Genomic DNA, 23,458 nt, shown 5'->3' on the forward strand with positions numbered 1-23,458 from the left:
AAAGATTGGTTCTGAACATGATGCATTCTCTTCCTCGTCAGGTTGTTCTTGCAAGGGAGCAAGCAACGGGCAAAGAATATGCAAGTAAGTAACTCCTTGGCTTTTGAGAAATGCTGTATTTCTCCCAAGTTGACTGCTTGACTAAACACTAACATTTTTTTGTTTTTCAGTTAAAATATTAGAAAAACACCATATTATGAAGGAAAAGAAGGCTCAGTATGTGAAGAGAGAAAGGGACTTGATGTCAGATCTAGATCATCCATTCTTCGTCAAGCTTTACTTCACATTTCAAGACGATGAGAAATTATGTATCCTTTTACATGTGGTTTGTGAATGTAAGCAACATTATATTGTAATTTATGGATATTTTATGAAGTATGCCTACGTAGAGTCACTGGTGAAAATCTTCTTAAAACTGGATTTAATGGATTGGTTTCTTGACTTGCTCCACTGTGGTAATGCTTCATCCCAATCGCTATCAGTGAGAGCCTTTCCAGATTGATAAATGCTTAAATTCCAATTCTGAGTGCTACACAAATCAATTTGGCGTGAGCCAGGTTAACAACTTTTGGTTGCAACTAGAAAAACATCTCTTTAAAAAACGGGTTTCAAATAGAATTTGTTTTGGAAAACATTGTTCCTTAACTTGACTGTTTATAGATTTTGGACTCAGCTATGCTAAAAATGGAGAGCTCCTAAAATATATCCGCAAAATTGGTTCGTTTGACGAGACGTGTACTAGGTTCTACTCTGCTGAAATTGTTTCTGCCCTTGAATATTTACACAAAAAAGATATAATACACAGGTAAGAACCCCCCATGCTTTTATTTTGTATTTCACTTGTTCTAAATGGTCATTATTTATTATTTCAGAGACCTGAAGCCAGAAAATATTCTTTTAAGTGAAGACATGCACATCCAGATAACAGATTTTGGAACAGCAAAGCGCTATGATAGTAAACAAGGTACAATATCTGCCGTTTGAACAAGTTTTATTTTTGGAAGGCCAATTTTATGTTTACACACAATTGTTTTGCAGCAAGAGCAAACTCTTTTGTTGGAACAGCGCAGTATGTCTCACCAGAGCTGTTAACAGAAAAATCTGCCTGCAAAAGGTACCTTTTGTTGTTATACAAATTTTTCGCAATTTCTTAGTCTTCTTTAAAAAATATTTATTTATTTTTTAGCTCTGACCTTTGGGCCCTGGGATGCATTATCTATCAGCTGGTGGCTGGTTTACCACCATTTAGAGCTGGGTAAGGAAGAAGTTGGCGAACGTTTTTAACAGCATCGCTTTTGTACAAACCTTTTAACAAGTTTATTTTTCTCTGTATTGTAGAAATGAGTATCTAATATTTCAGAAGATAATAAAGTTGGAATATGAATTCCCAGAGAAATTTTTCCCCAAAGCCAAGGATCTTGTTGAAAAGCTTTTGGTATGTTTGTTTTCTTCTTTAGTAAGTAGAAAGAATGTGTTTAAGTAATTGTCAGTAATTTAATGTTTTTAAACACTCAATGCACAGTCACTGGACCCCTCTAAGCGACTTGGTTGTGAAGAGATGGGAGGGTATGAGCCTTTAAAGCACCATCCCTTTTTTGACTCGATCTCCTGGAGTGATTTACATCTACAGACTCCGCCAAAGCTCACGCCATACTTGCCAGCCATGTCGGAGGATGATGAGGACTGCTATGGAAATGTGAGACAGTTACTTTTATAATGAATAAATCTGTTTTAATGCATATTTTTCCCAGTTATTTTTAAAGATAAACAGTTCATTTTTGTATTAACACATTTTACTTTTGTCCCTAGTATGATGACCTCCTGAGCCAGTTCAGCAACATGCAAGTGGCTCCCTCCAGCTCGTCACAGTCCCTGTCGCCGCATGATTCAACGTCGCCGCAGAGGTCCAGCAGTAACATCGAGCAGTACATCCACGACCTTGACAACAACTCTTTTGAGTTGGATTTGCAGTTCACTGAAGAGGAAAAGCGGCTACTGCTGGACAAACAAACTACTGGAAATCCTTGGTAACTCTTTAATCCTGTATTAAAGGCGCAATGGACGATTTTTCGGCGATTTGAGAACGCATGCGGAACTGCGCATGCGCACTCCCCCGTGCGGACTGATACAACACACACGTGCGTTTGTTTATTAGCGCAATGGAGCGTATCGCATCTCTCGTCTCCCGTAGATTTCTGTCCACTTCTGCGTCAGCTCGAACTGTCTTTCTCCGTCTTCATTTTGCCCCGTACACTGAGGGAACTATATTATGATAGATCCATGCGCTTAGGCACGCGGAAACGTGGGGACGAACCGCACGCGGCTGCAGGTGAGCGATTGTTGCGTTTTATGATTGATACCTGGCAGGACAAATGATTTATCCACGCCACAAGGAAATATGATTTAAAAAAAATGCTGAAAAAAATTGCCCCTTCCACCTTGAATATGTATTTTTAATTTTTATGTTTTAATTTTTATGTTAGCTAAGATGTACATTCTGTATTCACAGGCACCAGTTTGTTGAGAATAATCTGATACTGAAAATGGGCCCAGTTGATAAACGAAAGGTTTGTGCATATTTAGGCATCGTCTTAATTGCAGTCAAACAGCTCCCCCTGTTGGTGATTAAACAAGTGGCTGCTTGTTGCAGGGTCTGTTTGCTCGACGGAGACAGCTGCTTCTTACAGAAGGACCACACCTGTACTATGTGGATCCTGTCAACAAGGTTCTAAAAGGGGAGATTCCTTGGTCGTTTGAGCTTCGTCCTGAAGCTAAGAACTTCAAAACCTTCTTTGTTCACACGGTATACTCTTTTTCTTATATCTGTCCTTATTTACTTTGTCCAACTTGTTGACATTATCCCATCAGTTGTGTTCAAACTGCTTTGTATAATATTGCTTTTTTACCTTTCTGTTATAGCCTAACCGAACATATTATTTGATGGACCCCAGTGGAAATGCTGACAGGTGGTGCAAGAAGATCCAAGAAGTGTGGAGAAAAATCTATCAAAGGCACCAAAACCCAGGGCTATAGGAGCGGCATTTATTCTATGGCCACATCTCTTTGTTTCTACGGCCAATCACTGACCAGAGTAACACCTTCTTTAGTGCCCTTCATCACAGCAATGTAAACAAACTCTTAAAGAGACGCTGGCATCGAGACCTTGTTTGTTTTCCTGAGCAGAACCATGGGAAAAAAATTGGATTCAGGGTTGCTTTGCTTGTTCTTTGTGCTCTCTGTGAGGCTTCCATTACATTTTCCATGTATGGATGATGATAAGACTGCCTTCATGCACACCCGCTTTTTCTACTTTTGCAGGAGAAATCAGAAGGACAAGCTTGTGTGTTTAGAGGCACAAGTTTGGGTACTGCTAGGACTATCTTGAATATAAGGACTGGTTAACTGCTTATATTAACATGTAAATTTAGCTGCTATGAACCAGAGCCCATCCCACAATCTTCATTGTGCCCTATCCTACATGTTAAGTACAAGCTCTAGTCAGGCTAATTCAGAACTATTAAACCAAATGGATTTTTGCCTGTTTCCACTTAGAGCTTAGTTTAATATTTAGTCATTACATTGCAGTTCAATTAAATGTAATACTGCAGAAGACATGGGTTAGATTTGGTGTGAATGTGGGCCATCATAGCAATTACCAGTGTTGCTATGGGCCAGCAAACCGGCCACTGATTTTTAATTTTATTTTTTACCATAACTCGCGTATCTTTCCTGCATGATCAGTTTTGTAGCACTACCTTACCTGCTTATCTCTCCTAGGGCACTACAGATGTAGTTTATTTAAGTTTAAAGGTGGCTATTTTTGATCACCTGCTATTATTTGGTGATGGTAACCATTTAGTTATTTTATTTTTTCCTACTCCATTTATTGATGGGATAGTTGGCTCATTTCATCCACTTGAAAACAATATCTTGTGTGCTGACCACCACATGCTGAACAGAAAACATCCTATCGTTTTCAAAAGCAATCAAAGCCAAACTGCCCTGGAACAAAATGGCTCAAAGTAAAATTTGAGCTTTTAGTTTTCAAAGAGGCAGTTTTCACATTTTAAATTCAGATGTTTGGCCCAATATTTTTTTTTTTTTTTTTTTTAAGCTGTTGATTTCATTTGTGCGCTTATTTTGGCAATATGTATTATCAAAATGCTTTTAACTTTGGGAATATTACCTTCGGGTTGTCTGAAAAGGCCCTCTTCCTTTGGCTGCGTCTGTGTGATTGGAGTGTAGGTGGTAGGACCCTCTCGCCCGGGGGCTGGAGGGGATTAGTGTGGTTGGATGGATGTCAGTTTAAGGATTATGTCTGATCCAAATAACCGATGAAATTGCTGTATCTGTCTATAAAAGTCAGCGAACTCACTCAAGAGGAAGTGTGGTTCCCTGGTAAAGAGAAATTGTCTGAATCAAGTGGATGGCAGTTAGTTACATTGTAAATGGATTACTCTACATGGCTTGTAACTGACTGGAACTGTGATGTACAGATGATGTATTATTAAAATCTGAAGCAAGTAATGCAATGATAATAGGATACAGTTTTTGTATTTTTATTCTTGTATAAGGTTATTTGATGGCTATTGTCTAGCCTCTAGTTCATTCTGTGTTATTTAAATTCTAATATATGAATCATATTTGGATTGAAGTCATGTTAAGGGGCCATGTTGTGTATGTATTGAGATGTAAAGCCTTTGAATGTGAATAATTATTGTAAACTATAATATTTTACAGCTTTTTCTTACTATATCATACATTTTCTATTTGCTCAGTGATTTAATCATTCTGATAATTTAATGAGTCATTCTCAGATTATTTGTGCGCTAGGTCAGTAGCTGTTGAATGATGGCATTTTCCACTTACTGCTTGGTAGTTCAATAATTAAAGCATGTAGGGGTTTAGGCGTACAGATGAAGCCATGTGTCCTGTCTTCTGTTGCAGCCAGTTAAGACACTGTAAACGCAGCATTTAGTGGCAATGGCATCTCATATTTTGCAGCATGTAAATAAAATACGGGCCCATTACCAGTGATTTGTGTTGTGAAATTACTTTTTAAAGAGCATTAAGTGGATAAACATAATATTACAGTGTAGCCTTTGGCATTCTACATTTAATTTTAGTAATACAATGCTTACATTTGGGGGGTTTAATAGGAATGTTTGGTTAATTGAGTGAATCAGTCTTTTCTAGTGCCCCCTTTTGCTCAGTGGGTCCCTAGTTGTGATAAAACCCACCTTGAGTCTCCAGAGAGGGACTCTGGAATCATTTGTACCAGTGGCTATGTTTATAGACACACCAAAAATGATATCATTTTCTGATTTATACAGTTATTAGATTATTGAACTGTCAGAAAGACACCTGTGCAAAGGAAATTAAGTACACAAAACGGCAACTATGCCAAAGTTGAAAATGAAAGATTTTTTTAAAGATTGAAAGCGTAATTCATTGTACTTTGTTTTCCAAATATAACGGTAGGTGTTCCCCTAGTTACTAATTTCACTAAAGAGGCGCGATCTGGATAAGAAAGTCCTGCACTGATCCTATCGGTGTCGATCGACGTTGGAGTTTCGGTCTAAACCGATTGTTTCGCACGAGGCTGCTGGGTGTTTTTTCTACGCCCTCATTAGAACTTCAACTTTCATCGATCATCCAAACGAGGCGTAGCAAAACTCGACCGCATGGTTTTGGTGATCAGCTTTCTCTTAAACACGCATTAAAAAGCAGACTTATTATTATTGTGTTATATGATTATTCTAGTGATTTGTTCTTGCCATGTAAATGTACCAAGTTAGCCTACAACTGATGTGAGTAATCGGATTTATTTCTGATTGTTCACACAAGTTTTGAGAGAAAAAATAAGAGAAAAGGGCAATCGAATGTGGCAAATACAAATCTAATCGTAATTGTGCTGTCATCCAAATACAATACAACAGTAAACTACTTTAAACTAAAAAAAATCCATTGCATGTGGTATTGTTTTTGTTTTTCTTAATATTAGGCAATCCGGTTACTCTTTGTCTGATTCTCACTGGCCTTGTAACGTTAGACGCACTCCCTCACAAAGCTGGTGATGTGGAGTAGCTGGTGATGGTAGTAGGAGTGGCCCAGGATCTGCTGCTTTGCATGTGCAGCGCTGCGGTGGAGCCGAAGTTGGTGTCTGCAGCTCGAGATTTCCCCGTGCTTGTCTCTGAGGCGGCGCTGAGGCGGAGGAGAAGCGCAAAGGGAGATGGCCGAGAACAGTTCCGAAAGCAGCGGCTCTCTTCACCGCAGATGTTTGGCCCACTCCTCGTCGGAAAGAAGCGGCAGCCTCGGGTCATCCAAATGGATTCGGCTCAACGTCGGGGGCACATATTTCCTGACGACGAGGCAAACGCTGTGCCGAGACCCCAAGTCATTTCTCTACAGACTGAGCCAAGCTGACCCCGAACTAGACTCCGATAAGGTAAATGCTAAGCTAGTCGAGCTAGTTAGCCGTGTACTACTTTGGTTTATTTTTAAAAGTGTTCAAGGGCAGCAACTATACGTGTGCACGGAACAAGCTGATCTTAGACTTTTAATAGTGTAAAGTGTATGATTTTCTTCAAAACAAACCAACCATGGAAATGTATTTGCGCCTGTTGTCGTAGCTTTGTGCTAGCTAGATTCCGACAGTCACCTCATGATATATGATCTTTCTCTGTTGTGAGCCGCTTTCACTCTCGACGTTTCCCAGAGGCTCATCATTTCTTTAGATATCGCCTTGATTGTTTAGTATGCCTTATTAAAATAACACCTTAAGTTGTGTTTTGTGTTGGACCTGAAAGTTTGTTTGATTTCTAGTGACAACTCGCCACATCCCATGGAAACTTTCCTCCTGCCGGACATTGAACTATGTTTCGTTGCCCTCGCATTGATTCAGGTGTCAAGTGCCACATTAGTCTGATGACATATGATGACGACGATTATTATTATTATTATTATAGGCTACTAATGTTTTCTCCTGTAGACACTCAACTCTGTAGGAATTACGTATCCACTGCACTTTTGCGATGATATTCTTCTCATTATTTGGTGCCTGCATTAGAGAGTCCATTTCCTCTCTTGTTGTTTTTAGAACACTACCCTTTGCTCTGGTCGGGTTTGTTGGCTGTTGTTCCCCAGCTTTAAACGAAGAACATGTCATTATTGAGTGGGGGACGTGAGGCGTCAGTGAGGTGTTGCTGATGTCTCTGAGTGAAGTCCCTCATCTCCCCTGAATGGCCTCATTTTTCCACAAGCTGCTTCCTCTTTTCCCCATCTGCAAGTTGAATAGCTACATGTATGTGCTTTAGGGGCCCACCAGCACCACCACAATACGATGCAATAGTGTGTGTATGTGTGTACACTGCTTTTCATGGTTTACTTAAACTGCTCCCATTATTGATTGCTCTAATCTACATTTAGCCCAATATAACAATCTGACCTCTTTATGCAGTGACCATAACGCATCTAATTAGTATGCAAATAACTTAATCTCTCAGTAATCAGCTTGCTTTTTTGTCAGTTTATCCTCCTATGGGCATCCGATCAGTCCATCTCAATCCCTCTCGTTAAGTGCATTTAGGTCTCCTAAGCCAAGACTGTACTGCTCTCACTTCAACTGTAAGGTTGACTTTATAGTGCCGTTAAAGCCATATAGCAGGTTTCCTGTGCCATAGTTCATGTCAGATCAGGGATGACCATGTTTTGGGCAAATGCACCATTGTATGACTCAGTCACGGCCTGACGTGCTTTAGCAGGACTCTTTGAGGGGAGCTGCATTATTCATATTGTTGACTGGAGTCTGTTGTAGACATCGGAAGACACTAAGGGGAAAGTGGACTGTCGGGTATGACGGGGTATATATATCCTGGAGAACATGTTTTTTTTTTTTACTAAGATTTGACAAATGCCACTCGTAACTGTCGCGTTGGTGTGATATTGTTTCGTGTGCTGACAGTGTCACTGCTGTCCCGTGTAGCTTAGGCTCACATGAGCCATTTTAGTACATCTCTATCTTCAGACTCCTACATTTATAAGTGAAGACCAGGCTTTCTGCATTTGAAAACGCATGCATTTTTTAAACTCGCACATCTTATTCTGTTCATATTCATATCCATTTGCAGCCACACATCCTCTCTGTGGTGTTTGTAGCCGGATTCAGGTTGTGTGTCATGCTTGAGCACACTGGAAGGAAACGTAAATATTTAACGCTTCTACGTCTTTGCTGCTGGGCTTCTGGCTTTAAGTGCTCAGTGGGACGCTGCAGTGTACTGCTGCTGCTGGTGAGGCAGGTGTGACTCTTGATTGATCCCATTGCTCTTATTAAGATAAGATAAGATATTCCTTTATTGTCCCACATGGGGAAATTTCATTGGTGCAACGCAGGTAGATACAGAGGTAGATACAGAAGAACAGATCACTTATAGGAAGTCTGAAAAACACTTTCAGTAGAAGATCTCCTATAAATAAATAAAAACTCCCATAGACAAATAAATAAATACCATTGCATGTGATATTAGCTCAGTAATTATATGCACAGGAATTACATTTGGTAATTTAGAAGACGAAATACTTGGCAACTTCAAGTCTGTTGCTCAAGCCTTTTATTAAAACTGGTTTGTATTGGTTTGGTATTACTGTGTCCACTTAACGTAGGAGTCAAGTCTCACATCTCAAAAGGCTAGTGTTACGTAGAAATTGTCATGTGACTTAAAATATCTGTAGCCGCATCTTTAGGCTGCCTTACTGCAGAGTGATAATCTTGGCCTCAAAAGGAACAGATACATTGCACAAGAAATGAAACCATTGCAAGTGAACTCTTGTGATGTGTTGACTGATCAAGTTTAATAATAATTCAGTCTTACACGCTTTCTACTCTTGGAGTTTTAACATTAAAATGGAGACCCAAATAGTTGTGAGTGTTAGCGGTGGTCATACTATACCAGAAAGGTTGATGGTTGTACAAATCTTGTGTCCGCAATTCATTTAACTTACCGGACCTTTGTGAATAGGTAAACTGAGGGATTGGTGGTTTGTCTGCTTAAGCCTTATCAGACAACATCAACTCTGGGGCGGGTCGCTGGAGTATTTCCTGCCGGATGATATGTATTGTGTGCGAAAGGAGAGTGATAAGGTTCATTTCCAACATTTCCTCATATGAACTCTAACTCACTATTGTAGGGCTGCTGTCTACTGAATACATTCTTGGTCAACTAAAGTGGAAAAAGCTCTCAAAACGTTGCAGTATCAGTATGATCTGACCCAAACTGCACTCACAAGACCACAACCACAAAGGAGTTCATGCAAAAACAACCATTCATACGGAAAAGTCCTAGGAAGCACTTTAAATGTAAAAGGCAGATAAAACTCATGATTCGCTCCCAAATCTAACGCTAAGTCACACAATCCAATCTTCTTTCTATTGCTGTCCCATATAAAGCCTTATATTAAAGAACAATTAGTTGGACTAATACACATTTTTGGTCAACTTGAACTCCATTGAGCTATTAATCGACAAAGCGCTGACAGCCCTACACTATTGTGATATTTAATTTGATGGTACTTTATTGCTATCCCGCTGTGTTCTAGAGATTGTCAGGATTTTTTAAAATATACATTATACAAGCTTGTTTTTGTATTACTGCTGTCATATTCACTGTTTTTTAATGGATTGTTTTATTATTGAAATAAACTTAATTCATAAATTGCTTGTGCAGATAGAGGTTTAATGAAGAAATACTCATGATATATATAATGTATCATGTATTTTAGTTAACTTTTCCTTTTCACCCTTTTCTTGTTCTCGTGTAGAAGTGTTTCTTTATCTGCATATCAGCATTACTTTGCCCTGTCTGCAGACCCACTTTCATTGTGACGAAATTGATGCATTCATTGAAATAGCCAAATTAAAGTCTTAAATTGGTTGTCAACTAGTCAACAATGCTCCATGTGGCTTGAAAATGGCTTCATAGTCTCTAAAGATCTTAACGGTATTTGCTATTGAGGTCGGAAGCCCAATTCAAAATCATACAATCTGAATGATAATGATGGTGTTTTCGGGATAAGGTGAAAATTATTTCTAAGTTTTTTCTTTTTTTCTTTTCTTTTTTTAAATTTTAAATACAGATGACCTCATCACTGTTTCCTTCTGCTCGTCTTGCAGAACAACAGTTTGTCACTCTGTGAATCCCAAACCCTCTGCTTTATAATTGTAAAAAATCCCCTTTTGTAAACAATTTTACAAAAAGCCACAAACGGCACATTCAAGTTTAGGTTATTAATTATGAAAGAAGAAGCTATCCCTTATCACAATTTCCATTGAACAATTCTGATGCTTTTGCAGTTGCCACCATTTGCATAATCTCAACACCGCCATAAACAAATAATTGGGGGAAAAGAAAATTAACAAATTTACAAGACCCGCACTACTTTTTGTTTTCTATGACAAAGTGTGCACTTAGATACTCCCAATTGAACATATTCACATGTTTATCTTAACTACTAAAGCATGAACAAATGTTTATGTGAAATGTACATTTTATTATTCGACGCATGTATATCTGCTGTGCTGCACGTGTCAAGGTCAGGCTATGACAAATATGTGGTTTATGAGATTGGAACTATGTTGGGCTTCAGCTGGAGGGAGTACAGAAATATACAGAGGATATAAATCCACTGGGCTCTGTGAGAGATAATTTTAGTCCTCAAAAGAAGGGCGGCCAAATGAGTTTGGAGAGTCATCACAAAAGGAGAGCTCTGGGAATGTAGAGAGGGAATAATGTGGAGTTCAGGTCTTAACCCTAATCACAGCCTGTTCTAAAGGTGCCTTGTTCTGAAGCTATATCATGACATTTATCACGTCGTTTAAAAAAAAAAATCCCCTTTTAAAATCTGTTAAGTGCACATTCAGACATCCTTTTGGTTACTTCGTTGGAACTGTCCGCTGCTCCATTTTTTTTCTGCTCTAATTGTTTAACACCATCTCCCAGAGAGACTACGGCGCTCAAATCACAGAGCTTACAGAAATGGGGAAATACCCAGCGAGAGAGAATGAGGATCAAATCCAGGCCCTTTGGGAGTGTAAAGTGATATGTCAGTCTGTACAGACTATCAGCCCCTTTTATCCCTCAGGCTTTAGAAAAAAGAAACACAACAATTGTAAAACGTAATGCAGTTTTCTGGATGAAAGCCAATTAAGTCCAGAACCTCTCCCCTATGGCCACAGAGCCAAGAAGTCCATTAAAAATAACAATGATAATAAAAAATAATATTTATCAATAGTTTTAATGTTTCTTACGTTTTCCACTTTCTTGGTTATTAACTGCTCCTTGTTTGGCCTTTTAGGATGAAACCGGTGCCTATCTCATCGACCGAGACCCCACATACTTTGGGCCGGTGCTGAACTACCTAAGGCATGGCAAACTAGTGCTCAACAGAGACCTGGCAGAAGAGGGTAAGAGGGTGGTCTCAAATTATTGACTGTTAGAACTGATTACCTTTATTGTTACAATTTTATTCAACCAATGTTCACTATGTCTATTTACTGACTTCTGCACTGTGAATGCCGTTCACTGTGTAGGCCTCACTAAATGCACCGTTGCATCAAACATGTAACATTTTTTTAATTGTTTACTATTAGACTAGATTTATTGTGTGTATTACGTGTAATTGTTGTTTTGCAGGTGTTCTTGAAGAAGCAGAATTTTACAACATCACCTCGTTAATAAAGCTGATAAAAGATAAGATCAGGGAACGTGACTGCAAGACGTCACAGGTGAGTGAGGACAGGGCTCACTTCTATGTGCTAGTGACAGTCTGTGGGACATTTGGTTCTGATCCCGCTGGTAATCCACCCTCAGGTCCCGGTGAAGCATGTGTACCGGGTGCTGCAGTGCCAGGAGGAGGAGCTGACCCAGATGGTGTCGACCATGTCAGACGGCTGGAAGTTTGAGCAGGTAAAGCCGAACACTGCACCTTTCAGCCACAGCAGCAGCAGCAGCCTGTTTCTGTAGCTCATCCACTCGGCTATGCTCCATTTGATTATGTTCAGTTGGACTTTTTTGGACATTTTAGGGAAAATGCCAAACAGCTTTTGTCAGTGTCTGCATACGTGATCCGAGCATCCCCTCTGTGCTCTGATTGGTTGTTGCAGCTTGTCAGTATAGGGTACGGGCGAGCCCACCAGTCAGAGTTTCTGCTGATTGTGTCAAGGGAAGTGAAGGGAGAGGATTCTGCCTTGCCAAACAACAGCGGACAGGTGTGTCCCACAAACTCTTGTCCATGAGCTGGTCACTGCATGGTCCCTGTGTTGTCCATGACCTCCCGATGACCATTGTCTGTCTCGAATAGACACAGAGCAGCTGCTCTTTCCTAAGTCTATACTTTGGATTGTTTTTTTTTCAGTTCAAAGTTGGGCAACACAATCATAATATCCAATCCATTTCTCTTTTTCATTTTCTGATTGTACATATTCTCACAGTTCACAGATATGTCAACTCTCAATGTTTTTGTTATTTGTGTGCTTTGCTTTGATGTAGCCGCTTCCACTGAAACTGCCCCTTTACTGCCTGCTGTTTGGAGGCCCAATCACAATGTAGATTTAAATCAAATATAAAAAAATGTTTGTAATATTTTATTGTATTACAACTCTGAATCAGAATCAGAAAAGATTTATAGCCATTGTCAATGAACAAAATTCACAAACAGGAACTTGCTTTGGTGATTTGGTGCAACATAAAACAATGATAAAAACAACCTATATAAGTCAAAAAGAAAAACAATTAAAATCGCTAAATAAAAAATAAATAAAAATAGGCTTATTATGTACCGGTACACACATTTACAGTTGAATTTAAATCAAATTCAGATCAAATTTATGATTTATGAATATCATTATGAATCATTGTTTCTATAATGATTTGGCAGTAAATTCAATACCTGCACCCAGAAAGAGTTTCTTGTACCTTTTTATATATTTAACATGGTGTGAAGTTTTAGTCTCTCTTTGTTGTTGTTTTTTTGGCTTCATCAATGTGAGCGGCGTTTTTCTAACAAGTCTCAGGAGTGGCTAATGAGGCAAAGCATGTCTGAACATGCACCTGGTACAGACAAGAGTTCTTGTTGCCTGCACTTCAACATTCAGTACAAGTCAGCAGCAACTCTTACTTTTTCTCTGTATGATTCCTTTTATTTATTTATTTTAAAGAATGTCCATAGTTTGCAGTTTTATCTTGATTTTGTATCCCTTTTAACACTAGCATATTTTTATGTTGGTGAAAAGTTTGTTGCCCTCACTGATGTTACATTGGGACCGCTATAAATTTAAATCGGCTTTATTGCATCATGAAACTAACAGCAATTTCACTCTAAATTATAATTGGCCATGTGATTACATAGAAATAAAAGATGTTTAGCTCTAGTAAATCCATTGGTTCTATATTGATCTAATTTACACAATACCTTTCAACCAGTGTCTGCTTTCTTACATCAATTCCTGATTTTGTAGGATCAGTGACTGTTTCCTGTCCGTGATGGCTTATTTTCTCAAGGTGGACACAAACACGTAATTGATAGTTGTGCTTCACAATAGCCTTTTATTTAATACATTTTTACCTCTGACAGTTTTATTTTGGCAACCCCAAATGGTTGTATTTAAAAGCAGTGACAAGTACATTTCTTATCTGTTTGTGTTTGATGTGGCACAAATAATAATTCTGTACTTTTTTCCTCTGTAGTTGGTCAGCATAGGCTCCTCGTACAACTATGGAAATGAAGATCAAGCAGAGTTCCTGTGTGTAGTCTCCAAAGAGCTACACAATCACTCATACGGGACAAACACTGAGCCCAGTGAGAAGGCGAAGGTAAGTGCGCTGACCCACATGGACATCCACAGCCAAGACCACTGAATGACGGTCTGTGCTAAAATGACCAAATGCATTTAGAAATACACACCCTTTGGTTGGAAAGTTCCTCTGGTTTATTAATGAGAAACGGAAAATTCTAGGACTATAGTTTGTACATTTTTGATTTGCCTTATAATGTTGCATAACCATCATCAAAAGAAAACTCATGAGTTTTTCCCCATCACACAATATATAACCAACCACACCTAAAACAAATAACAAAAAACATTTTTGTAATCTGAAACCCCACAACAATCAAGAACATTGAGGGAAGAGCAGTAATGATTCAAGTGATTAAAGAATAAAACTACAAATAATGACTGATCATGTTACGCTGGAGCAAGATCAAAACATGCTCCCTCAAAGGTTATTTTAATCGTAGTTAAAGGCCTTAGCAGAGTTTTGGTTCTGGATTAGTGGAGCTACAACCAAGATCTTTAATTTACTCAAGGGCAGGATACACGCTCCCACGGGCCCGTCCCACAGGGCCGCTCGTAGAAGGCAGCCACACATGATGAAGCACGTTTAAATTAGCCATGTACTGATATTAAATGTATATATATATATATATATATATATATATATATATATATATATATATATATATATATATATATATATATATATATATATATATATATATATATATATATATATATATATATATATATATATATATATATATATATATTATAAAATAAATAAAGATAACCTTTTATTTGTCCCACAATTGGGAAATTCCAGTGTTGCAACACAGGCTCTTTCTCTACCTCTTTGTCCCTTTTTCTCACCGCCATGCCATTATGCTATAAACTACTTTTGAATTCAGGGCCACATCACCAAAACTCAATCTTATCATGTGACTTTTCCTTTAAATATAAACCATTTATGATGTATACAATCAGTTCCATTTCTTTCTTGTCTTTCTCTGTTGTCTGCATGCTGCTTGTTGCTTGGAGTGAGGACAAAGGGACAGATTATGAAATGAATGACTGTTGATTAGGGTTGAGCACTTAAGACTCTGCGGTGAGTGCTCCCAGTCCCCACTCATCCTCGGCCTCTCACATTATGTGCACATTATACGACCAAAATCTAGCTCTCATTTGTTTTTCAAAGCCCTGGAGCTGACACTACTAAACTTGTGAGTAGTGACTGGAGAGGCGGCTGTATACACTCTCCACAGACTCTTTTGGCATTCACTTTAAATGTAGATGCATTTGTTACCGTCTGACCTCAAGAGTTAAAACCCACCTTACTTCTGAGTGTGAATTACATTTTCAATTACGGTAAATTTATTTTTGTAGTGCAGCAGTTGCCTCACAGGGCTTTACAAAATAGTTGCTTCAACCATCAGAAAGTTAGGAAATCAATTGTTAACACAATATAACACTACCGAACCATAGGCCAGTGAAACCTGGATCCTTCTGACGGCTGTGCGCATTCGCGTGTGCCAAATGTCAAGATTTTAAAACGAGAAAATGTGCTCATTATTGCTGCCTATAATAGTGAACTGAACTGAATCAGCCAGTCAAATAGATCCTCATGCCTTTAAGAGACCAGACCAGTTGTTGTCCATCTGTTAGTCTTTTCATCTCATCGCTTTGGACTATCGCCATATTATTGGAAGTTGTCTAATGTATATAATGATTTAAGTTTACCATAAAAGATTCTAGAATTTTCAATCCTTGTTTATTTCAGTAACCTGCGTTCACAAAGTACTGACTAAAATCCTTTTTGTTTGTTTCTTGTTGACAGATTCTTCAGGAAAGGGGTTCTCGAATGTGAAACGTATTATGAACTCCAGGTGTTTATGATGAAAACATATCATCCCTACAGAAGAACATTTGGCACAATGGAGTGGTTAAAGGGGGGTCTACGTTGTCTTTTCTTTTCCCTCCATTTGCTTTTTCTCAATGTAAATAGGTATGTTTACTGACAATGTGTGCCTGTCTGTTTAACTGGACCTTTGAAGCCACAACATTTTTTTCTAATTTGAAAGGTGTAGAATTGTAATTTACTGATATTTAATACTATAAAATGTGGCCGACATCAACAGGGCCAACTATTAACTCAGGGTCATCTATTGAGTTTATTCTTGATATCCTCCAGCTCAAGGGGCTGGTATTTTAAGTGAACAAAACTTTGGATAAAATAAGTCGTTATGAAGGGACATAATTTATGCTGGTCAATGTGAATTCTCCCCTCACACACCGGTAAAAACACCAGTTATATTTATGGCATGTCTTCATCTCCAGCATGTCTTGGCACAGACTCGATAGGAAAAAAAACTGGACACTAAGTATTGCTGTTGAGAAGGGTGGGTATTTTTGTCCACTGTATGTACAGGGGGCATTATTTTAAAAGCAATGCAAGTTTTCTGTCACCAAGACGGCATTCATACAAATATTTTAGTCTTTTTGTTTTGTTTATGTTTTGAACAATACAGTAAAAGTTCAAATGGGGGAATTCAAGTTGATTCATCCAAGTCTTGTTCTCAAATTTATATTTTTTTGTTCAAATACGAAAATGGTTTTGCTGTGTTGGACAACCTTTTAAAAGTGTCATAATTGTCATTGGAAAAAATATAGACATCGTCTTGATCATGTTTCTACAGGGACTTCCTAAATATTTGTTTGAGGGAAAATGTTTCATTTTTGGGGGGGTTGAGGGTGATTTGAGGACTGGAAATGTTCGAAGGCAGTGGTGAAGGAAATGTTATCATATCTAAGAGAACTTTGTCTTGATGTGTATATAATTCAAGATCAATATTAATATTTAACTCTTAAACTGCACGTTTTGTACACTGTATAGAAAGCATAACTTCTTTAGAAGTTGTTTATACTGGATCTTTGATTAAGAAAAAAATAATTTTAAATTCTGTTTTGCATCGTTTGTACAGGTCTAGAGATGTCCGATTTAAGAATTTATGCTGACAAGTATTTTTCAGCGTGAACATGCCTGAGACATGTTTTGTGGCAATAACAAAGCTAAACCTGGCTGGTTATGAAGTTGACTGTTACATTTAAAAGTGTCTTTTTTTCTGGGTGAGATAAGAATTCCTCTGAATTCTTAAGCATTTTGAATGGTGTAGGTTTATAATCAGCATTACATCACTACAGTGAAGTATCACTGTGCACATTGCTAAAACTTGTTATGTCCTTGTAAATTAGTGCATTTTGTAACACTTTTAATTGCTGTTGTTTTAAGGTTTTGATGTGTTTTTATAGGTTAATCATGCATTCACACGTAATCATCATTTAGTGCTGCCTTTCCTCCTGTTGACCAAAATCCAATGTCTTACAGTATGTGTATTGTGCACATTGATCAGTGTCAGGGATGAGTAGTTTTTGTTTTCTTAATGCTGGCACACACGTTGTACATAATTTAGTGATTTACAAACACTCACTGAATACACAACTGTTTTTATAGTCTAAGATATGAGATGCATGTTTAATATAAACATATTTACACAAAGACACAAGGGCTTTTAAAGTGAAATATTTGAGAGGATCAATCAGACTGGATTTCCTGTCAGAGCTAGGCTATGTTTACATTTGCTATAGTATTCTGAAGCCTTCCAGTTAACACTGTCTTGCACTCCCTCACACATGTTGATACAAGTCTGACATGTGTGACTTTCCTGCAGCGATGTTCTGACATTTACTAACACGTTTTAGCAGCCTATGCTAGAGCGTTGCAGACAATCTTGCAATCTGCACCATCAGTGGCAGTCTCGGCCTTAGATGTGACAGATCTTTGTGGGTTTAGAGTAGCAGTTTATTAATATAGGTTTTATAGAACTATTACAATGACATGTTAGTATTTGACTTCCTTGTCTAGTAGGTGTTTTACAGGGAAAATGGTTTGTATGGCCCTCAACCTGTTGTCTTGTTCAGGGTTTCCCATGGATTATCATGTAATGTGATTGGTTTACTTATAAAAAATGTAGCCTCACTTTGAAGTGCCCACCTCTGCATTAAATTCATAAGCCACAGACCACTGTTATGCATGGTTATATATGAACCCAAATGTGATCATAAGGAGTGAATGTTTCATCATATTACTAGACATTTCTAACAACAATCATGTTTTTGTATTTCATATCACTACAAAGACCACTCTCTATGATCTTATGCAATTATAAAACGAAGTGCAAAGTAATTATGAGGTTATAGGTGTGTATATATATGACGTTATGGTCTTGCATAATGTAAACCCAATAAATAAAATCCGTGAATATTTGCGCCTGCTTGTGTTACTTGTCTGTGAAATGGATATCCAAATCATATTTTGAGAAACGGCGACACCTAGAGTTTGTTTCTCAAACTGGTATGAGCATGTGTTCATGTGGATGTCCAGTGGTACTCTGGGGCTCTGTATGTCATTAGAACGACCGTACCCATAATTGTCTCATTTTAAACTTCCTTTAGCCCTCATTTTAGTCTGATACTACGGGTTAGATGTGGTGGTACGGCAGACCAAATTCCAAATATTCTCTTGGGGAAAATGTATTCTTTGATAATTTTACCTTGTAATCATTTTTATAGCCGTTAGTATTTTATCGAGAGTATAGACAGAGATATTTAACGGATGAAGAGAGTGCAATGTAATTACATTTCTGCATTGTTTATGTGTACGCGCACTTTTACCTTTTATTGTATCTGACAATTAGTCAACCTAACGAACACCACAAGAAGATTTGCTTCATTGAGAAATTGGCAGCTGCATAATGTTGTCACTTCTGTCGTGCTTGAAGTTTACCTCCAGGCTTCGTGAGAATAAAGCTGAAATTGTAACATCCTCTTATCCTGACCTTCCTTCACTACAAAAGCCAAAACCGGAAGTCCGAGGTATATTACCATTTCAGTTTGCTTCTCGCGTCTGTTTGGACTCGAAGCTAGTGGTGGTTCAGGAGGGAAACTTTACAACCTTTAACTGGATTTGAACACGTTCAGTTCCTTCAGTGCAATTCAAAAACATAGCGCCGCCACATTGAAAGGTAAGAGAATGCCCTGGTCTCAGGAAACATACCATTTACTTGCCTTGTTCTGACATTTTGCCCGCTTCTTTTAGCGCCATTTTCGCTAGTTTTGTTACGCATTAATGTGCGCCATTTAGCTCTAGCGCTCTTTGTCTTCTTCCTTATTGAATCAAGAATCACCCATACAATTCCTGAAGATTGTTTATCTCCTGGGCACATTCACCCCTGTTAAGTATTTGGCATAGAATAGTATGACGACAATATCGTTATATTTCAATCAAAGGCCAGAACAAACACAATTGCGCATTTTTGTGCTACATCAGGCCGTGTCAGCGCTAACGTTTTAGCGCCTGTTGTGACAACGTTCTGGCGCACACGAGTTAGCTTTTATGCTAACCGGCTGTTAGCTTATTTAGCAGGTGTAGTATAGTTTAATATTCTGGAGAGGGGTAAAGTTTTGCTTCATTATTCGTACGTGGGAACATTTTAATCAAATGTCGACCTTTTGGACGCTGTAGGCTCGGGGTAGTAATAAACTTGTAGCGCATATATACACTGTTCGACTTGTAACGGTGCTGGCTAATTTTGCTAACCCATAACCTAGCTCTAGTAACGTAGCTGCGATCTTCAGTCATTTTCCTCTTTACTGCCAAGTTTATGGGGGTTTGTATTTTGTTGCTCAGGCTTTACGTTTGGTCACCGTGACTCGTTTGGGTTGAGTCGTGTCACTTCTGTCACATACGTGGAAATACATGGTTAAAGTCATTCCTTAAACTCTTAACAATGACGGCTATTACAATAATGTCAGTTAGTGGCTAAAACATACACCCTTTATCAGCATTATCTTTCTTCTTATCATTCTAAATCCCTTGTGTAAATTCATGGTAATAATTGATTTGATATCTGCATTTCCAGGAGGCTACAAATCATGTCTGGCATTGCATTGAGCCGGCTTGCCCAGGAGCGCAAAGCATGGCGCAAGGACCACCCGTTTGTAAGTGAGATCATTTAGGTCAGATGTGCCTGTTTTCTCTCCCTTGAAAACGAGACGCGACATTTCAATGGGTTTTCCATTGATAAATCTAAATGTTGTGATTTGTTATCCTACTGTATTTGTATCTTTACTTTTCAGGGATTTGTAGCTGTACCAACAAAAAATCCAGATGGGACCATGAATCTCATGAATTGGGAATGTGCAATCCCTGGCAAGAAAGCGGTAATGTTTTGTATACGGTGTCAAACTTGGGTTTTGTTGCCTACTAGTGGCAGCTTTTGCCGTTTGTAATTTGTGTAAATGTAAATGTTTCTCTACAGACACCATGGGAAGGGGGTCTTTTCAAGCTCCGCATGCTATTCAAGGATGACTATCCGTCCTCTCCTCCAAAATGTAAGTTTATTATTATCATTATACTCAATATAATATTTACAATACAATATTTTAACCATGCATCGGAAACGTGATAAATCTAGCACAAAACACGAATGAGCCATGAAATTAACCACAATCTGACAGATTACGGTACTTAATACCCTTGTTTTGAAGATTACACTACATTTTTTGAGTTCATTTTTAATAGATTTAAATTATAAACGATATACTCAAGATTAAAATGAAGCACATCTCAAACAATTATTATCTCCCACTTTTTATAATCGAATACAAAATAATAACAATAATAAGGGACAAGACTGTGAGCTTGGTGATGTTTACTATGCTTTAATCACCACTTTTAATTTCTAAAAAATGGAAACACAGTTGACACTGGTTCATGAATAAGCGGCATAAACAAGTACCTCTTTATTATAATTATAATGTATGTAGGGGGTGTTTGCTGTATTATCATTCCTCCAACAGTTAAAGAAAACCTTAAACGATAATGGGGCTGAAACGTTTATTTATTAATCGCAACTTATTATTGAAATAAGACTCTAAAACATGCCATATGCTGCCTGAGACATTTTAATACTGCTTGAGAACACATATGTACAATATTTTACGTTTAGTATCTCACATTCACTATATTTTTGCGAATAATCTTGATTGAAACGACACATTTATTAAGTAAAAGGGTTATTGCTAGATTAATAGCGCAATATTATATACAATAATATATTATTATGTAGTATTCATGCATCATTAAATTAGTCTGAATCCCAGGTTGACAGCAATAGTTTATTAGGATTGTATCATGATCAAATGCTATGAGAAAGGGAACTCCCACATCTGTTTGTTGAAAAAGAGTGCATACAAAGCCAACAGGTTATTGGTGACTGAACAGCCATTTCAGAATCAGAAAAGGTGTTGTTAATAAACAGAATTCACAAACATAGGAACTTGCTTTGGTGATTCGGTGCAACATAAAACAATGATAAAGGAACCTATGAGTTTCTTCTGTACACTAAAGTGACTTTTATGTGAAAAGTGACAGCATTACACTGGAGTGGTGTACCCTTGCTCTGGGTAAAGTCAATTATCTTCTATTGATGTTTTCTCTGTTCATGTTTTGTCTTTCAGGTAAATTTGAGCCACCACTTTTTCATCCAAATGTGTATCCTTCAGGCACAGTATGCCTTTCTATTCTAGAGGAAGACAAGGACTGGAGACCTGCCATCACGATAAAACAGGTAGCATAAATAAACCAGGTCTTTCAACCTAAAGAAGACTTTCCATTTCTCTTCAACATTCTGTGTTGTGCAGATCCTACTAGGCATCCAAGAACTCCTAAATGAGCCAAATATCCAGGATCCTGCCCAAGCAGAGGCATACACAATCTACTGGTAAGCTTTGTGTACACATTTTTTGTTACACCGGTTATAAATGTGAACTGTGAAATGTTAATTGATTTTCTTTTCCCATGTTCCCCTTTCAGCCAAAACAGAGTAGAATATGAAAAAAGAGTTCGAGCACAGGCCAAAAAGTTTTCTCCGTCGTAAGGATGAAAACTTTGCTTCAGCTGAAGGAATGGGTTTATCAAGGATCACCTCTCGCTCAGTCTCTCAATGAATGTGCTCTCACATAGAGACTCACTTAAAGACTTGTATTTAAACTCCACACGTTCTGTGCCATCCGGTCCCCTCCCCCATTTTTTTCTTAATTGCCGGTTGGCACATAATGCTGGGAGGGAGAGGGTGCTTGTGCACCCTGATTCATTCTTTTTAAACATTGTCTTATATGGTGCAAAGGACACAGCTCGGTACCAGTCTCTACTCTGTGAAGCAGGCTGTCATCAATGTTTAAGAAAGAAGTGTCTTTTGTTTTGCCCTCTCTTGGGTTTCCTTTTGTTTTCTAGCCATTTAATGTATATTCTGCTTCTTTCATTGTCAGTATTTCCACGGCTGTATAATGACTGGCACTTTTCTACTGTTGTATTTCACTAGTGTCTCTAGATTCCTCGGTCTAATTCTTTCCCAGGTTTTCTACTCGGCATGCTGTAATATATCAGACTCTGCTGCCACTGTTTTTGTTTTCAGAGAGTTTTTGCTTTGAAATGAATAAAATGACCACGTTGACTGAGGCAGGTAGGCTTTCTTCTTTATCTGGCTGTAAGGTTAAATGGTGCTTTGTTCATGTATGTGTTGGCGTAAATAAAACTTTTTATAGAAGAGATGCATATTTATTGGTTGGAAGTAATCCAAAGTTAACTATGTTGTAGATTCTGGGCAGTATAATTTTGTAGAGGATGCAAATAAGTAAGTTCAGCAGATTAGATCAATTTCATTAGTTTCATCAAGTTCCATAATCAAACGTGTGCCACATTTAAGGGCCTCACTTGTACCCAGAGCAGACTGCTGGAAGGTACTGAGGGTGCAGTAGTTGTTGCAGTACCAAGAGGTGTCCCTCTCCAGAGACGGGTCACTGCTGAGCCAGCAGCCAGAGTCTCCCTCTGCAAGACTCCTGCTCTTTGGGCTGATGAAAGCACTCAACCCGCTGGCCATCGCAGAGTCCATCCTTGATGTACTCGCTGACTCCAGTAAAGCCCCCTCAGGCTCGCTCACGTTGACATATCCGCTGCTCTGAGTCACACAGGGAGCCGCCCCGCAAATATTCTCATACTCAAACATTTTGTCAATGTAAAGAGTTTTTTCTGTCTTTGGCAGCTCCACTGTTTTTTCCAGCACTACCCAACTCTGAAATGTACATGTGCAATTTCTTAACTACATTGTATAATTGTAGTGGATTTAAAGGAGGTGCAAATCCCACCTTAAAATCTCCAAGGTAATCGGTGTAAAGAGAGTGAAAATACGGCTCTGGAGTTGGTATGAAAATATTTCGTCTCCACCTGCGAGAAAAATATACAAAACTGCAACATTTGTCTTTGCTCTGACAAAAAAGTATAAAATATAGAACAGTTAGAGCTCTTAAACTTACTTCTTAAAAGGAATGGAACATGAAACAAGGACAAATGGAATCAACACGCACACAGGGATGAGCACCTTTTTCAGATATAAGACAAGAGGAATAATTTCTGTAATGAAATTGTGACAACAGGTTATATATATATATATATATATATGTGTGTGTGTATATATTATATATATGGACACATATATATGTGTCCATGGCAATGTT

The 23,458-nt window shown here is 38.2% G+C and overlaps 3 protein-coding genes and 1 long non-coding RNA gene across 5 annotated transcripts in view; 3 read left to right on the forward strand and 1 right to left on the reverse strand.

Moving 5' to 3' along the window:
• Nucleotides 1-5,037, forward strand: part of pdpk1b (3-phosphoinositide dependent protein kinase 1b) — a 6,877-nt gene extending 1,840 nt beyond the window's left edge. The window contains exons 3-14 of the mRNA XM_072456776.1: nucleotides 42-84; nucleotides 171-308; nucleotides 661-805; nucleotides 873-964; nucleotides 1,039-1,114; nucleotides 1,187-1,255; nucleotides 1,339-1,435; nucleotides 1,523-1,696; nucleotides 1,810-2,027; nucleotides 2,510-2,567; nucleotides 2,651-2,803; nucleotides 2,920-5,037. Of these exons, the coding sequence (XP_072312877.1) occupies nucleotides 42-84; nucleotides 171-308; nucleotides 661-805; nucleotides 873-964; nucleotides 1,039-1,114; nucleotides 1,187-1,255; nucleotides 1,339-1,435; nucleotides 1,523-1,696; nucleotides 1,810-2,027; nucleotides 2,510-2,567; nucleotides 2,651-2,803; nucleotides 2,920-3,033 (1,377 nt within the window). The 3' untranslated portion in view covers nucleotides 3,034-5,037. The remainder of the gene's footprint in view (nucleotides 1-41; nucleotides 85-170; nucleotides 309-660; nucleotides 806-872; nucleotides 965-1,038; nucleotides 1,115-1,186; nucleotides 1,256-1,338; nucleotides 1,436-1,522; nucleotides 1,697-1,809; nucleotides 2,028-2,509; nucleotides 2,568-2,650; nucleotides 2,804-2,919) is intronic.
• A 1,039-nt stretch (nucleotides 5,038-6,076) lies between these two features.
• kctd5b (potassium channel tetramerization domain containing 5b) lies at nucleotides 6,077-17,903 on the forward strand. 2 transcript variants are annotated; one of them, XM_072455675.1, is made up of 7 exons: nucleotides 6,077-6,448; nucleotides 11,350-11,458; nucleotides 11,688-11,779; nucleotides 11,865-11,960; nucleotides 12,158-12,262; nucleotides 13,740-13,865; nucleotides 15,663-17,903. In XM_072455675.1, the coding sequence occupies exons 1-7, from the start codon at nucleotides 6,233-6,235 to the stop codon at nucleotides 15,690-15,692; spliced, it is 774 nt and encodes a 257-aa protein (XP_072311776.1). In that variant the 5' UTR covers nucleotides 6,077-6,232; the 3' UTR covers nucleotides 15,693-17,903. The 2 variants fall into 2 exon arrangements, with proteins under 2 accessions (XP_072311776.1, XP_072311777.1); XM_072455676.1 differs by lacking the exon at nucleotides 12,158-12,262 and having other exon boundaries at nucleotides 6,081-6,448.
• Nucleotides 17,904-18,749: 846 nt separating this feature from the next.
• Nucleotides 18,750-22,491, forward strand: ube2ib (ubiquitin-conjugating enzyme E2Ib). Its single transcript, XM_072456457.1, has 7 exons — nucleotides 18,750-18,906; nucleotides 19,804-19,882; nucleotides 20,021-20,104; nucleotides 20,203-20,275; nucleotides 21,404-21,513; nucleotides 21,587-21,666; nucleotides 21,759-22,491. The coding sequence occupies exons 2-7, from the start codon at nucleotides 19,817-19,819 to the stop codon at nucleotides 21,820-21,822; spliced, it is 477 nt and encodes a 158-aa protein (XP_072312558.1). The 5' UTR covers nucleotides 18,750-18,906; nucleotides 19,804-19,816; the 3' UTR covers nucleotides 21,823-22,491.
• On the reverse strand, nucleotides 22,139-23,189 carry LOC140369188 (uncharacterized). Its single transcript, XR_011928224.1, has 2 exons — nucleotides 23,090-23,189; nucleotides 22,139-23,016 (listed from the first exon to the last, which is right to left on the reverse strand). It is a non-coding gene; the product is annotated as an uncharacterized lncRNA (long non-coding RNA).
• Nucleotides 23,190-23,458: the final 269 nt, after the last annotated feature.

This window comes from Eucyclogobius newberryi, unplaced genomic scaffold (assembly GCF_026437365.1).
Source record: "Eucyclogobius newberryi isolate DKJ021-1_F unplaced genomic scaffold, fEucNew1.0.hap1 SCAF_20, whole genome shotgun sequence".
Classification (NCBI taxonomy): domain Eukaryota; kingdom Metazoa; phylum Chordata; class Actinopteri; order Gobiiformes; family Gobiidae; genus Eucyclogobius; species Eucyclogobius newberryi.